Genomic DNA, 15823 nt, shown 5'->3' with positions numbered 1-15823 from the left:
CACATCGACCAGTAGTGGTCTGCGATACAAACTAGTGCAAACCGATGTTTGCCGCTAGCAAAAGCTGGGAGGGAGCGCCCGTATTTATTTTCTTTTCCCTTTACTATCGTCAGATCGCTTGTCGCGACTCTGGTTTCGAAAGTGGCCTCGCTTGCCTTTTGTACCCAGTCTGGGGATAGGAGAGCGGCCGTACGACGGTGCAGTCCTGTTATTTCCAGGGAGCGAATGTTCAGCGCCAGCACAATTTCAGCGTAATTGCTGATGGAACACCCCTATTCGGCCGATATTCCAGCATCGTCGATTCAATATCCTGATGGAGAGCAAAACGAGGCAAGTGGGAGATTAGCAGCGGCCAGAGACCCCACTGGTACATCGTGCACTGGCCACATGATGGGCTTAGCTCCTGCTAGGGAGACGCTAGTCGGCATTGGTCTGCACCATGACCTGCCACTACGACGTGTTTGATTTAGGGGTCTAGAGTGCATTTGACAGGTGTGTGCTAACGGGGGTTTGTGCGAAGAGGCGCGGTGAGGAAAAGGGAGGCATCCGGACACGAGGCGTGCTCAGAGGCAGGGCGACGAGACGAGAGGATGGGCGGACGACAGGCGACAAAGCGGATGCACTCGTAAACGAAGAGAGGGCCCGGAAGAAGGGGTACGGAGCAGTGACCAGCTCGAATACCGGCTATGTGAATATCCAAGTGGGGCGCCGTTTTTATACAGGCTGTGAAGCGTGTGGATGCGACGTACCGCAAAGGCACGATGTCGCTCTGGCAAATAGACTTTACAGGCTCTCAGCGCACGCCGTACGACGTACTACTAGTATGTATGTACGAGTACAGAGCAGTCCGTGAGCGTGCAGCGTCTCGTCCGTGAACAGAGTAGCACCCCCCGTACCAGCATAAAGCAGTGTCTCTGGGCGACGTGTGACGCCCTTGTTTTGGTTGCAATTTCCATGCAATCAAGGGGAAGCCGTCTCTGGGCGACGGACCAACCAGAAATAGCCGTGGTAATATAAATCAGATTAAAATAGGAAAAGAGGAAAAAAGGGAAAAGAAAGGGACAGGCCTGGCATGGTCCCAGCTTTATCGTTATTCCGGGCTGCCTCTCTATTTCTTTCAGTCTCCCCCTCCGTCTTCTGTCTCCTCCTTTCTTCCTTCTTCCCATCCTTCTCTACTTTCCTTCACCGGCAAACAAGTTTCTGTTGCACACGCATCCCGCCACTTGCGTTCTCGTGAGTAGTCCCGGGCAGCCTTGTTGGCCTCGTTCGCCTCCCGACACCTTTTGCTTACCCGATTCCGCTCGCAGGTCGCACCTAGCCTTCTATTCTTCTCCTTGTTCATCAAGCCAGATCTACAACCGCAATAATGGCCGGCTTTGGTACGTCGACCTTCCCTATCATCCTACCCCTAAAAGGAGATGGGGGCCCGTGATACAGACGTGCACGGGGAAGGAGCGCCCCGCCGAGATGTGACAGGAGCTAACGATGAATCGCTTGCCCCACCTTGCAGTCGACGCTCTCAAGAACTTGAAGACCAAGTTCAAGGCCATCTTCAAGAAGAAGGAGGCGAAGCCTGCCGAGGAGACGCCGGCCACCGAGGCTGCCGCCGAGGCTGCACCGGCAGAGACGGCCGAGGCTGCAGAGCCCGCCGACGAGGCCAAGCCAGCAGAGACGCCTGCTGCTGCTCCCGGTAAGCCTGCCTGCCTGAGATTGCAAAATGTAGCGATGACTAATACAGTGGAACCCCAGCCTCTTAAATTATACCCCAAGTGATGGCCTGACCGTATTAGCGGTCGGGGGAGGAAGGATGCCTACACGTGACGAAGAAACCCACTCTCTGGTTTCTTGCAGCAATGTCGTTCGCCTGGTCCAGATAGCAGGTATCTGGACAGCGTGCTTGTTTGCTTGATTTTCTGCTTTCCTATCTGGTTTTGTTTCCTTTTTCGTCTTGTTTCCTTTGTGCTTTTTGCTTCTGCATATCTCGATTCGAAGAGGAGGACGCCAACTGTTGTTTTAATACCTTTCTCGATGATATCCATTGCTATTGCCTTTTTGCCTTAGTGTTAAATACGAGATACCCAAGATTTGACACTGATTGACACAATGACGAAGAACGTCAGTCGAGGAGGAAGCCGCCGCCGCCACCCTGATCGTCATCCATGACCATGTCGTATTCGTCCGTCACGTCGCTGGCGTCCAAGTCTGGCTCTTGGTCCACCTCTCCGTCCTCATCCTCGTCCTCATCCACATCTTTGCCTCGGTCTTGTGCTGCAGCTCGGATCCGCTCGCGGATGCGCAGCCCGCGCAACAGCGCAGCCCAGATGCGCAGGGCCTGCCGCGAGCGCCTCTCGGCCTCGGCCAGTTCTGCCTGGTCGGTGAGTCCGGCCAGGACGGCACGGACGGCGTGGGCGTGTTCGGCAGCCACGACGACACCGCGCAGGACAGCCGTGCCGTGGTGGCCGCCGTCGAAGCGGAAGCCGGTCAGAGCCGGGGCATAGTCAACGCCCAGCAGAAAGGCGGCACGGGCAGCGGCCTCGTCGGCCACATGCTCACCCCCGGGCGGCACCATGCTGGGCACGTACAGCTCCACGTTGCCAAACTTGTTCTTGGGCACGCGGCCGTCGACGACGGCTGGCGCTCGGTACAGCTCCGTCTGCTCGGGCGTGAATGCGGGCACGCCAGCAGGTATTGGGTGTAACTTGTCGTTTCTGCTATCGTCGTCATCGTCGTCGTCGTCATCGCCTCGCTTCCTCGCCCGTTTCGGCAGCCACTTTGCCGGGATTTCGTTGGGCAGCACGATGCGGCCCTGGCGGTACCAGCGATCGGCCGTGTAGACCGGACGGACGTCACGGCGGCGGTAGATGCGCTCACTAGGCGCCTTGCTGCCGGCCGAGACGGTGCCGACGGCCGTGGCACCGGGCAGCAGGACTTGGTGGCGGTGCAGGTGGCGGGCCAGCGCGTAGACCGGGTGGTTCTGGAAGTCGGCGACGTTGCGTGGCATTGGCTCACGCGCCTCCATGGCCGACAGCTCCGTGTCTTCGATCGTGTCCACGTCCGTCTCGTAGGGCCGCCGGTAGTGACGCAGCACGCGCCGGAGCCACCGAGGGCCAGTGAGTGCAGGCGATGACGATGCCGACAGAGGCAGAGTGCTCGCTGCCGGTCCGTCTACGCGCGCTCGCCGCGTCTTGGCATTGTAGGCCTTGGCATAGCGGCGGGTGACGTCCTTGGCGCTGCGGTCGACGGCAAAGCCGATCACGTACGTCAGCTGGTTGCTGCGGTCGGATGCAGGCGGCTCCAGCCGGGCTGGCTTCCACTGGGTGCCAGTGACGAGCGGGTCGACGGGCTGCCACTTCTGGTGGGCCACGTCCAGCACCTCGACCCAGTAGACCGGGAAGGCCGACTCGCCGAGCACGACGGCAGTTGGTGTCGTCGTCGTCGTCGTCGTCCGTGGAGGCGTGCGAGGCGGCGGCATGAACGGGATGTTGTAAGCGGCAGCCTGGGGGTGGCCGAGACGTCGGAGGGGCGAGACAAAAGGGTCCTGCTGCTGCTGCTGCTGGGGCGATGGTGGCGACTGGTAGATCTCGGGGATGGGGGGCCTTGTCGGTCGTTTTGGTGTCTTCTGCTGGCGCGGCATCGTCGGAGCGCCGGCGACGAAGGAGAGTGGCTGGAGCGAGCAGACAAGGCGGGTCTCGACGCCGACAGCCCGCAACAGGGCGCAAAACAGCTGGGCGCCGACGTCGCGGGAGCCACGCAGTGAGCGGGCTGCCTGGACAAAGTCGTCCTCATCGAGCACAGTTTCGCCGTCGGCCGGCGGCTGAATATCGCGCAGCTGGGAGGCGTCTTCGGCCCAGAGAGCCCGTCGCATCCCGCGCTCGGTCACGACAAAGCGGGCACGGAAGACGGCGGCGGCCTGCTGCAGCCCGTTCTTGAGCGACTCGGTGCGACCAAACTGCGACAGGTGGCCACCCGGGTTGAGATATGTGACCGTCTTGGCCGAGAGTAACGGCCGAAGTGCCGCCTGCACGGCTGCCCGGTTGCACCACCGGTTCCGGCGGGACGCGTGGGCTAGCAGACACATGACGTGCATCTTGTGCACGTCTAGACGGCCGATGCGCTCAGCCCGGCTCAGCGGCTTCCGTCGTCCGGCCGCCGTCTTTGAGCGTCGTGGCAGCAGCTGCGCCAGTGCGCTCTCGTGCGCTGTCAGGTTCAGTTCCAGCGATTGCGGTGCTTCCGGGGAACCAGTTGTTGTGGTTGCCGTTCTTGTGACGGCAGCCTCGACATCCGCCTCGTCCCTTTCCAAGTCGTCTGAGTCGTCTGAGTCATCCGAATCCATTTCAGCCGTCTGGATCACCGGCAAAGGAATGGCAATGTCTTCAAATTCCACATCTTCGTCTTCGTCATCGTTTTGGTTGTCGTTGTCGTCGTCGTCCTCTTTACTACCGGCCCTCTCGCCCGGTCGCTTCAGCCTCTTCCGTGGCGGTTCAATCGTCGAATGCGTCGGCACAACACCAGCTTCAGCCAGCATCTCTCCATAGACTGCTGGCAGACCTGCGTCCTGGCTGCTGGCTGGTCTCGACCGCGAGCGGCCGCCTGTCGTCGAGCGTTGTCGCTGTGCTGCCGCAGCACGAAGCGCGACACCACTCTTTTCCGCAGCAGACCGTCGTGTCGTCACCATGCTGATCTATGTTTGCCGTCGTTGGATGACAGGAGAGGGGGAAAACGAGAAACGACTCTCAGTCAGCCATTACGTCCCCCGCGACTGCCAGAAGCGATTTTGCCACGAAAGCACGTGACCACCACGCAATGGTGAAATTCGGGCTTCCAATTGCAGACGGCAGGAGCGAGAAGCAAGACCTGTTATCCGACCATGGCAAAGAAGCAAGGCAGCGAACGAGGGAGAAATGGTGGTCGAGGTGGTGGTCGCGACAACGGAGGTCCCAGTACCAGCACCGGCACCAGCAAGGCGGTGCCAACCAATTGGCCGTCCGATGTGGCGTATCTGACGACGCCCGTGTATGCGGGCATCGCGCCGTGGCAGCGCACGATGCTTCAGACGCAGCCGGGCGAAGAGGGAGGAGGTCGAGGTCAGGGTCGAGTGGTGGCGCCGCTGTCTGAGATCCCGTCGATTCAGCGTTTCGGTCCCAGCAGCCTGGTGGAGATTCGGACGATCGACGACGCCGGCCATCCGGCCTGCGGCCAGCGCGGACTTTTTGCGGCACAGCAGCTTCGAGCAGGCTCGTTTCTGGTGCCGTATTTCGGAGTGTATCACCGGGGACACGTTTCGGTCAGCGGCGGTGGCAGTCGTGGCCGCAAGGAGTCTGACTACGATCTCTGGCTTGACCGGGCGGCCGACGTGGCTGTAGATGCGGCCGAGGCTGGAAATGAGGCGCGCTTCGTCAATGACTATCGCGGCACTGGAAAGCCGCGGCCCAATGCTGAGTTTCGCGAGGTCTGGGACCCGCGGCGTGGCGAGCGCGGCATGGCTGTGTTTGTGCTGCCGGCAGGAAAGCGGGCGGCAGCAGGTACTGGTGGCATCGCCAAGGGCGACGAGATCCTCGTCAGCTATGGCAAGGGATTTTGGGAAATGCGGCAGAAGGAGGAGGAGGGGAAGGGAGAGGAGAAGGGGGAAATGGAAATGCAGGATGCTCTGAAAGTACAGCAAGTACAACCAACACAACAATCACCTGACATCGACCTCACGACAGACTACAGGCCAACCACTGTCAAATCCATCACATACGCCCGTGCAGCAGCAAAGACGACAGCTCGATGACGGAACATATGTCTTGTTTGGTTGTCTGCAACTGCCGCTACACGAACACGATACATCAACACCGCACCTCTTCCAAGCCTCCTTCCACTCCACCCTACCTCCATCCCAATCGATGTGTGGCCCGGACCCGAGTTGTGGCCCAGAGGCCCACGCTGCCGAGAATCAGAGCGAGAAACATCACGCCCAGGGCGAGGCCGACTTGGCTGCTGGCAGAGAGGCTGTCCGGGCTGGTGGCGTCGGTGCTGGCTATCGTGCCGGCCGTGCCACTTGCTGTGCTGTTCATGGTGGTGCTGCTGTTGAGGAGACCCCGTGGTTGAAATCGGCAAGTAATCAGTGTCCAAGTAATGTCCAAGTAATGTCCAAAATATTTCCCTTTCTATTCAAAACCGTCATTTCAATCTGTCACCTATCATTTCGTTTGCTCGCCCTCCTACACCCAACTGTGGTCCTGCTGAGACAGGGGCTCAGCCGTGCTTCCAATATCCAATGTATATGTGTGTATATGCGACATGGTATAAACAGAACCAGACAGATTCTAATCGCGCAACCCCAACTTCCACCACTTTCTCTTCACCGCCGCCAGCTCTTCCTGGCGATAGCCCTCCTCCTGCACGTTGTGGCGTCCGACAATTGTCAGGAAGACCTGGTCGAGCGTAGTCGGACTGACGCTAAAGTGATCGATCCCCAGAGCCTCACGCTGCTCATCCAGAAGCACCACCAGACGCCCGACAGCACTGGTTGCTCTCACTGGCTTCTCCGTGGCCGTGTCGTCTTCCACCAATTGCCCGTTGACCACCGGGATGGCAAACCGCATCTGACCGTGATACGTCTGCTCTTCGACCTCGGCGCCCGGAAAGACGGCCGCTGCCCACCTTCGCAGCCGCTCTGTCTCGGCCTCTGGCGTGTGTGGTGCCCCCCGACAGACAACGTGCACGTACAGCCGGCTGCCAAATCGTGACCGCAGCTCCTCTGTAACGCCTGCCGCCAACATGCGCCGTGCCAGGATGCCTGCCCGTCCTGCCAGCGCGTCCGCCTCCTCCATCGAGTGTGTCGTCAACAGAATCGACCGTCCTGGTGATGTTGCCGCCAGCGTCCGCCACATAATCCGTTTTGCTGCCGCGTCCAGTCCTGATGATGGCTCGTCCAGCAGCACCACCGCCGGGTTGCCCATCAGCGCGATCCCCAGACTCAGCTTCCGCTTGTTGCCCCCCGACAGTGCCTGCGCTTGCCGATCACCAAGCGCTGCCAGGCCCACAGCCTGCATCACCGCCTGCACGTTGTGTGCCACGTCTGTGATCCCGCGCACCTGCGCGTAGAATCGCAGGTGTTCCCGCACCGTCATCTGGTCCACCGCATCAAACTGCGGACACACTCCCAGTCCGCCGCGTGCTGCTCCCAGCTGCCTCTGCACAGATGCTCCCTCCACAAACACGTCGCCGTCGTCCGGCTTGATATCGCCGCGGATCATCGAAATCGTCGTCGACTTGCCTGCTCCGTTCGGCCCCAGCAACGCAAACACCTCGCCGTGTCCCACACTGAAGCTCACGTTGTCTACTGCCGTGTTGTTCTTGAACGTCTTGGTCACGTGCGTCACCTGCAGGCCCTCTTTTTTGCTGGCCTCTTCTTCCTGGCCTTCTTCCTCTTCGACGTCTGCTGCCTCTCGCCGCCGCGCCTTGTGTCTCTTCACTCGTATCGCCATCTGATGCAGCGTCGCTCCCACATCGCCACTGTCGAACCAGAGCACGAGTCCAAAGTACACAAATGCTTGCACGAATAGGTACAGGATCGGTCCGCCGTAGAGCGTTATGCTGCCGGGGTGCTGGCTGAGCTCCTTGCCTGAGCATGACACCGAGAACAGGTTCAGACTGACAAAGAGCGCCCGCACAAGCGACCCGATCGGCGAAACAGCCGAAACAACAAAGTGCACAACCAGAAGATAGCTGTCGATGTGGTTGACTGGCGCATACGTAATCGTGCACAGATACGCAATCATGTACACCAGGAAGATCACCGCCTGTATGGCCGCCGTGAACGCATATGCCGACAGCTGGCTGCTGCAGAAGAGCGATACAAAGTAGGCCAGTGGTGCGGATGCCAACCCATATAGCGTAAATATGATGAACATGTAGCCGACATGGTACCAGATACTGGACAGTGCCGCAAAGAGGATCGCCACCAGCGCCGACGACAGCAGCACGATGCCAAGGTCAAAGCTCACGTACGCCATCCACAGCGGCAGTGCACTCACGCCGTTCGAGTACTGCAGCCCGCGAACGTTGCGCCGCCGCTCCAGATTCGGATACAGAGAGAAGAAGCCCACATAGGCCGCGCACGCCAGCGACACGTACACCAACAGCTGCAGCGTCTTGCCCGTGTCGGGAGACCACGGTATGGCAAAGCTAGTGTAGCTGACCGAAATCGACGTGTTGGCGAGCAGGGCGTCCAGAATGTTCTGTCCGTAGAGAGAGCTGACCTGGTCCTGCGAGTTTGCCCGGTACGCGAGCGTCGGCGGGGAACTGTCGTCGCCTAGCCACAATCCGGCTGGCCCGATCGATCTGCGCTTTTTCATGATGAGCTGGTTGAAGTGTGTAAAGTTGTCGGCGAGCGTCACGTTTCGAAGCAGGCTAGCCACGACGCTCGTATCAGTGCTGCTGTTGCTGCTTCTGCTGCTGCTGCTATTACTGCTGAACAGGGGCGTGAAGAGCTGTAGCAGGGCTGTCGTGTCGGTAAACTGTGCCCGTGGACCTGCGACGAGGACGACGCTGTAACCACTTTCTGCAAGGGTCTCAGGCTGGTCGTTGGACAGCTGGTCGGCCGACGAGCAGCCGATGGGGCCCTGGTTCATCACAAACAACATCACCAGACCAGCCGCGATGACCGGAATCGCAAACGCCGCCAAGGACGGGAGCCAGCTGCTCTTGAGAACGGTCACTCGCTTCATGAACAAGACCCGCGCCTGCTGCCAGTAGCCAATACGACGACCGGACATCAATTTCAGGCCCCTGCCTTCGTTGCTGCTCGCGTCCGTACCGTCGTCACTGCGTACCAGCACTTCCGACGACGTCACTGCGCCATCCTTGTCAGACGAGAGGTGCTTTTCAGAAACGGTCACCGTACTGTCCAGCTCGTCTGCCTCCAACTTCTCTTCGCTCTGCACCTCTTCGACCAGCTTCAGAAACACGTCTTCCAGCGTTGGACCGGAGAAGCGGTAGTCAGCCACACCCGCAGCCTCTAGGACGCGGATGACGCGGGCCGCCAGACTGGACGACGGTGCAATGTACGAGATAGTGTCAAATGCGCTCTCCTTGACCACTCCGTCCACATCAGGCAGGTCGAAGCTGCTGTTGACCGGCACCACAGTGTTCTTGCTGGTCCTGGTTTTTGGCACATGGATGCGATAACCACCTCCTAGTCGCTCCTTGAGGGCAGCAGAAGAGCCTTCAGCACGGAGAGCGCCCTTGGAGAGCACGGCGATGTGGTCGGAGAGAAGATCAGCCTCGTCCAGGAAGTGTGTCGTCATGATGATCGTGCGCCGGCCGCGCTCCGCAAGCAAAATATCCCATATCTTGCGGCGACTCAGAGGGTCCAGGCCACTCGACACCTCGTCGACACAGCACACAGCACTGCCACCCGTCAGCATCATGCCCAGTTGCAGCTTGCGCTGCTGGCCTCCCGACAGCGTCTTGGCGAGCGCCTTGGTCTTCATCTCGAGGTCGACAGAAGCCACCAGCTGGCGGGTCTCCTCGCGCGAGGCTAGGCTAAACGGCGACTTGAGCCGGTTGAAGACGCGAATGTGCTCTTCGACCGTCAGGTCGTCCCACATCACGTTCTTCTGCGGTGCAATTCCCAGCCCACCGGTACCGTCAATGCTGATGCGGCCGCTGGTGAGCTTGCTCGTGCCGGCTATCGCGTCGAGCGTCGTGCTTTTTCCGCTTCCGTTGGAGCCGAGAAGCACGAGGATTTGGCCTCGACCAGCCGAAAGCGTCAGCTCGCGCACGGCGTGGACCGGCTCGGGCAGCTTCTTAGCCCAGCCAAAGGCGCGCCGCAACGGCCCCGGACTGTATGTCTTACTGAAGCTCTCCAGCCGCAGAGCTGGAGTGCTGCCTGTATCGACATCGCTGTCGGGCGAGCGGACCGTGATGGTACGACCGGTCGTCGTCGTGCCGTGCAGATAGCGATCCACATAGATGGCAAGAAGAAAATAGCCAAACAGCTGGATGATCAAGAAGACCCACAGCACGATGCCGGAAACCTGCCAGGGACTACCCGGAGGCACGTGGAGCAGATTGGCAGCTTCCCTGTGGCGTTCGAAGCGAGCTATTTCGGTCATGAAAAAGACGTAGTTGCAGGGGGCAAAGAGCAGGCAGAGCACGATCACGGTGCCGCTTTGCGGAGAGGAGATAGTCTGCGAAACAATGGCGAGAATGAGGTAAATGAGTGTCACGCTGACACCACTCAGCTGAGAATGACGGAAGAAAGCCGCCCCAAACATGGCCATAGAAGCGAGCGCGATGCCGGCGAGCACGTGGTAGAGGATGACGATGGCAGCACTGGTGTTGGAAAAGACGCTGGCGGCGACTACGGCAGAACCAATGACCCAGCCGGGCAGATAGAGCATGGTGAACGAGACGTGGTAAGAGACCAGGCGGGCGATCTGGGCCTCGCCCCAGCGGCTGCCCGAAGCCGAGGTCGTCATCATGGCGTCGATCAGGGTCGACATGCCGGTCTCGCGCTCCGTAGCCATGAAGCCAGCCAGGTGGTAGCAGATGCCGATGACACCAGAGATGAAGCCGACGCCGAGGAACCGGGTGATGGCGGACTGGTAGTTGATGCGGATTTCCTCTCGCCGCTGCTCAGAGGTCAGCGAGGTGAAGGGGTACTCGTGGACGGCAGCATCGGCAATGGCGTTAGCCCCAGAGCTGTTACCGTTCTGCTGGGCCACGATGGCCGAGTCAAGGGCGTGCTGCAGCGGCAGCGCATACACTTCGCCATCGTTGTCGCTCTTGTCGATGTTGATCTTTCCTGCTCCGAGGGCTCCGTCCAGGCGGATTGTGTACTTCCAGATGCCAGCATCGCCCTCGCTGGGCGACGACGCAAACAACACGGCACCGTAGCAGGATGTGACGCCGCGCAAGCTGCTGTGGCAGATTGTGTCGAGCTGGTTGTCATCTGTCAGCCGCACTACCTTGCTGCCAGCGGCCTCGACTACAGGCACAAGAGCATCGATCACGGCATCGATGGCACCTCCACTGAGGCCGCCGTTGTAAAAGGCGACCTTGTGGCGGCCAGTGGAGGCGGCAATAGCCAAGGCATCGGACAGAGACAACAACGGGCGAGAGGTTCCAATACCGTAGACAGCAGCCGGGACGAAGATGTACTTGGCGTATGAAAAGAACACAAACAAAATGATAGGAATGAGCAGGGTGCGAATGAACGTGGCAAAGGGATGTCGGATAAGGACGACCCGCAGATTCTTGGCAACGAGTGTCTGCACTTGGCGAAAAAAGACGACGGCCATGCTGGTAGGCGACAGGGTAGAAAGCACGTCGGATGAGGAGGAAATCGGTAGACGCTTTTTAGGTGTCCATAGGCATAGATAGACGTGTTTGGGCACGCGCCAATGCCCCAAAACTGGACAGCTAGCTGCCAGCGACGGTGTGGTGCTACTATGTGGTGCTCCTGTGTGGCCGTGCCGAGATGTGTAATGAGTGGCGAATGCCGGACGAATTGAGCTGTCGGCGTCGTGATTTAATTGGCTTTGTCTGAAATCCCGAAGCGGAAAGAGTTCAAGAGAAAAAAAAAAGCAATTTGACAACTGCTGCGGCAACTGTGACGCACCCGTGACGTGACGTTTCAAGCGCTACTTCCCCTGGCGTTGTTTCCTGGAGCAGCCGGTTCGCAGTACGAGGGACAAAACTGGCAGGCGCGATGCAACATTGCACCGGCTACATGGTTTCTTATGTACGAACAGCCAAATAAATGCGCAAATTGAACAGCAAAACAAGAGAGGTGTTAAGTGCATGATGTGCTTAAGGTGTACTCCGTATATCAATAGTGGAGCTTAGGCTAAGCTGGTTGGAAATCAAGTGTCGTTGCCAGAAGCCATCACGTGAAACGTCCAGCCCGCCGAAAGTACGGAGTACGGATAACCTGACATCCATGGGTCTAAGTACCTGCGTCTACACACGATGTGGGCCAAAACTGCGGCTCTATAAGTTGAAGCGAGAGTGGCTCGGCTATCCGTATTGTACTCTTGAGTCGGAGAGCTGGACATGCTGGTATTTACTTAGGCAGTTTGACCGGTCTCAAACCTGAGATATTGGTGGTAAACTGAAAAAATGCTGAAGAAGACATGGGAAAGGAAGGTGCCTCTTGTGCTTACAGCTTGGCCAGGGCTCTATTTCACATTTCAGATCTTTCTTGTTCGTACTTGTGGGGAAATGATAGCTTGGATGTTAAAGTGACGCACTGGTCTCGTTTAAACATGTGTACGGAGTATCACTTTAGGTTTTGCTGATCTGTATTAAGCCCGAATACTTTTAAAGCCTATCCGGTATTGGCTTTCTAAAGTACATAACTGAAAACCATTTCTCAACCCATCCGTGCTACTGCTGTTCCGTTAACATAAGACAACTAGTTTGTCATCAATAATATTGCTCATAATGTTAAGAGGACAAATCGGCTGCCCGCAGTGTCGTCTGTCGTTGTACTCTATTTGTGGTAATGACGACTTGAGAACCTCGACAAAAAGTACCATCATCCCTATCGACTAGACGCTACTAACGAGAGGATGACCCGTGGCGGAGCGAATCAGAAGATAGCATTGGCTGCGACACAGGTTTGTTCTCGTACCCGGGTGTGCCTTGCACGAAAACGCCAAGTTTTAGCGTATGTGGTTAGCGGGGCTCTTCAAGTGCCGGAGCCTGGCCTGGCTCAAGAAGCGACAGGCGAGCTGTTGGCGGATATAGGGGCATTTTCATTGCCGAGAAGCGTGTCTAAGATGCAGGGCTTGGCCAGAATACGAGATGTGAGGTAACTGACGGCTATTGCTGAAAGTACGACGTACGGGCCGTCGATCTTTAGCTGTTGTAAGATACTCCGTACGGAGTAGATCGGTCTTTGCGGTACGAGAGCATGCACTTCGCCAAAAGCGACATGCAGATACCCAATACTGACGGGTTCGATTACCGCGAAGTTGCTTCCGGCTCCATAACTGTATGCTGGATCAGGTAATTGGCTCGTCTGCTAGCTGATATTGCTTAAAAGTCTCCGTAAGATGCGAATACTGGGTACAGTACGGAGTGCTTCGTAAGCATGTTGGAAATGTGGTTACTCTGTACATACTAACGAACACTTTCAAAGTATCCTTTACCGCCAGTCTAAATCACAGTAACCCTTTTTCGATATGCTTTCCACAACATAAATAGATCCGACTTCCTCTTCTCCATTGGTCACAATGACTTGTGTCCTGGCGATTCTTTTGGCGGTATACCCAGCTCCCCTCGCTCCCCTCGCTCGATCGCATCACCACCGCCACGCCCAGATGCCCCTGATGCCTGAGATACTTCATACCTCGTAAGCGCAGCCAGTACTCCGTAACCCCACCGACAACGCTAGCAAGCTTGCATCCCTGATATTGCCGATCAATGACAACTTGTGCAGCCTGGCGGTGTCCAAAAAGTATATTACGAACCCTGTAATTCTCAGACCTCACCGTGACTTCCTACGGTTACTTTCAGTATCTTCATTTGTCCTGTTGTATGTACGACGTATGGTTGTGGTCAAGTAGTTGCCTACACATCTGATCCACCTCAAGCCCCCCAAACGGCTTACGAGGACACTACACGTTGTGCATGACACATAAAACAGGCACTCTACTCCATACACACACAAACTGGCACGGTAACTAAATGAACGGACCAAACCCTCTTCGAATCTTCTTATTACCTACCAGGTTGCAGAGGGGCGGAATGGACCGAGCGGTAAAACATTCAGTCCTTTTTCGAGCTTAGCGGGATCCAGGCAGAATTTTTATCGCGATGAAGGACGACGTAATGCTGCGAGCCCGAGCACCAAGCAGTGTCTCGCCTTCGCAGCCATGCCATTCTGGCCGAAATCGCTGCGCAAAAGACCCCGAGCGGTTCAATTGGCAGAGGCGATACTCCGTACTCCAGATGACCAACTGTTCCGCCGTGTCTTCCGCCCAATCAATCGTCCACCTGTGTTGATCACTTTTTTTTTCCGGGACGTTCGGTATGGATTCTTAGATCCGGTAGGTGCGGAGCCAATGGCTAGGCAGCTGGGCGATCTGCAAGGCAGCATTATATCCGTGCTTATTCAGCCCGTTGCAGTAGCAATGGTTTTGTTATTAAACCTTCACTTCTGAGACCGCAGAGCCATCACTCGTCACCCTCTGCTCCCGTTCCTTTTTCTTCTTCTTTCCTTCTCAATGGCTTGAGTGGCTGCAGACACTCAGAGGAACCACCTCCTGCCAACAACGAGGCAGCACAGCCGCATCACCAGAACCCAGATACATCCGCTTCAACAGAAAGCCGATCCGCCACGATGCGCTGGCACCGGAACCCCTTCTTCCACACGGCGGTGCTTCCACCCTCCGTTGCGCCGTCTGCCCGCCAGTCCACTGATCTTGACGGAGCAACCGCCGCGGCCGCTGCCGCAAACAGGGCCGCCGTCTTGGCCGATGACGTCGAAGCCATCGCAGCCACTGGGCCTCAAGCGACCTCTTCTGCCGTTGCCAATGTCGATAGCACTCCCCAGGGCCTCCTCGCCGAGGCTGCCAAGCTTGCTGTCGAACAGACCCACCACCCTCGTCTCAGCTTCCTGGCCCGCAGACACCATGAACCCAGCATTCCGCGCCTGACCATCCTCGAGCCCAGTGACCACTTGACGCCGTACCAGTTCTTTTACATCTTCATCATCGATGGAATGGGCGCCTTTATCCTCTCTGGCGCCATCAACTTTGCCATTGCCTATGGTAGGTCGTCTTCTGGCCCCCCTTGCTCCCTGGCAAGCCATCGCTGACCGGTGATCTCTCCTTATAGCAATGTATAAAACAATCAACTCGGACAAGCACCCCATCCGGCTCTTTCAATTCCCAAACACCATAGCCGGCGATGCTGCCCTTACCGTCTTCATCCAGTGCGTCATCACCTGGTTCATCGAGCTGATTCTCGTGAACCGGGACATCCGATCCGGCCACATCCAGCCGATCGGCTTCATCCCCGAGCCGGCCAATGCGCTGCTCCGCTGGTTCTTGCTGCTCGATCGTCTGCCTGCGACAGGCAGCAGTGGCAGTGGTAACAACGGTGAGACCAGCGGTAGCGGAAGCGGTAACGCTAGCGGTGGTGATGATGAAATCTTCCGACCCCTTTCAGCACCGCACGACGCCAACTGCCGCTGCGATAAACACGTGGAGCCATATGAACCGGGCTCACTGAAGCACTGGATGTTCTTCTTGGTATCGCAGCTGATCCGCGCGCTAATGCTGGGCGTTCTCGCTTTTCTGCTCGTGTGGGGGCCCGCGATCGGCATCATGACGGCCGTGGGCGATCACCACAACGGCGACTGGTGGTTTGACTCGTCATCTTGGGCACCGCCCATCTTCAAACTCATTTATGGCGGCGTGCTTGCCCTCCTGACAACGCCGTTGTTTGTCATATTCTGGCTAGTGCGCTGTGGTTGGGCTCTGCAGGCCAACCAGCGACATCTGGACGAGGTGTCGTGAAGATGCAGTGGCCCTACCAATCGTCCCTTATGTTTTGATACCCGCTTGACTCCTGGTCACGAGACACGACCTCTACGCCATAGAGTGGTCCTACTGTCCGCAACCATGTCCAGTCAAAGCTTGCTTGCTTTTATTTGTGGGGGGTTGTTAGATGACATTGTGGAAAATGGGCAGACAGGTCTGGCCAGCTCCCTGTTTGTCCAAGTCTGCAGGCAGCAAGCAGCAGGCAGTCTCCAGGCAGAATGGAAAGCGTATGCAAGGTGCTTACTGCATTATACTATACCCCCATAGAGACCAATGCTTCA

General features: G+C 57.7%; 5 protein-coding genes across 5 annotated transcripts; 3 read left to right on the top strand and 2 right to left on the bottom strand.

The window, feature by feature from the left end:
* Nucleotides 1-1366: 1366 nt before the first annotated feature.
* Nucleotides 1367-1757, top strand: CMQ_4015 (uncharacterized protein; the record flags this gene model as incomplete). Its single annotated transcript, XM_014319953.1, has 3 exons — nt 1367-1379; nt 1511-1690; nt 1750-1757. The coding sequence occupies 3 exons, from the start codon at nt 1367-1369 to the stop codon at nt 1755-1757; spliced, it is 201 nt and encodes a 66-aa protein (XP_014175428.1).
* Nucleotides 1758-2116: 359 nt separating this feature from the next.
* CMQ_4030 (DNA repair protein) lies at nt 2117-4675 on the bottom strand (the record flags this gene model as incomplete). The annotated part of the gene is made up of 1 exon (XM_014319968.1): nt 2117-4675. The coding sequence occupies one exon, from the start codon at nt 4673-4675 to the stop codon at nt 2117-2119; it is 2559 nt and encodes an 852-aa protein (XP_014175443.1).
* Nucleotides 4676-4867: 192 nt separating this feature from the next.
* Nucleotides 4868-5773, top strand: CMQ_4209 (uncharacterized protein; the record flags this gene model as incomplete). The annotated part of the gene is made up of 1 exon (XM_014320147.1): nt 4868-5773. One exon carries the CDS (start codon nt 4868-4870, stop codon nt 5771-5773), a length of 906 nt encoding a protein of 301 aa, XP_014175622.1.
* A 535-nt stretch (nt 5774-6308) lies between these two features.
* CMQ_3856 (ABC transporter) lies at nt 6309-11291 on the bottom strand (the record flags this gene model as incomplete). Its single annotated transcript, XM_014319794.1, has 1 exon — nt 6309-11291. The coding sequence occupies one exon, from the start codon at nt 11289-11291 to the stop codon at nt 6309-6311; it is 4983 nt and encodes a 1660-aa protein (XP_014175269.1).
* A 3047-nt stretch (nt 11292-14338) lies between these two features.
* Nucleotides 14339-15518, top strand: CMQ_3319 (uncharacterized protein; the record flags this gene model as incomplete). Its single annotated transcript, XM_014319257.1, has 2 exons — nt 14339-14768; nt 14836-15518. 2 exons carry the CDS (start codon nt 14339-14341, stop codon nt 15516-15518), a joined length of 1113 nt encoding a protein of 370 aa, XP_014174732.1.
* Nucleotides 15519-15823: the final 305 nt, after the last annotated feature.

Source organism: Grosmannia clavigera (genome assembly GCF_000143105.1).
Source record: "Grosmannia clavigera kw1407 unplaced genomic scaffold GCSC_113, whole genome shotgun sequence".
Classification (NCBI taxonomy): domain Eukaryota; kingdom Fungi; phylum Ascomycota; class Sordariomycetes; order Ophiostomatales; family Ophiostomataceae; genus Leptographium; species Leptographium clavigerum.
This window is presented reverse-complemented; position numbering and strand designations above follow the sequence as displayed.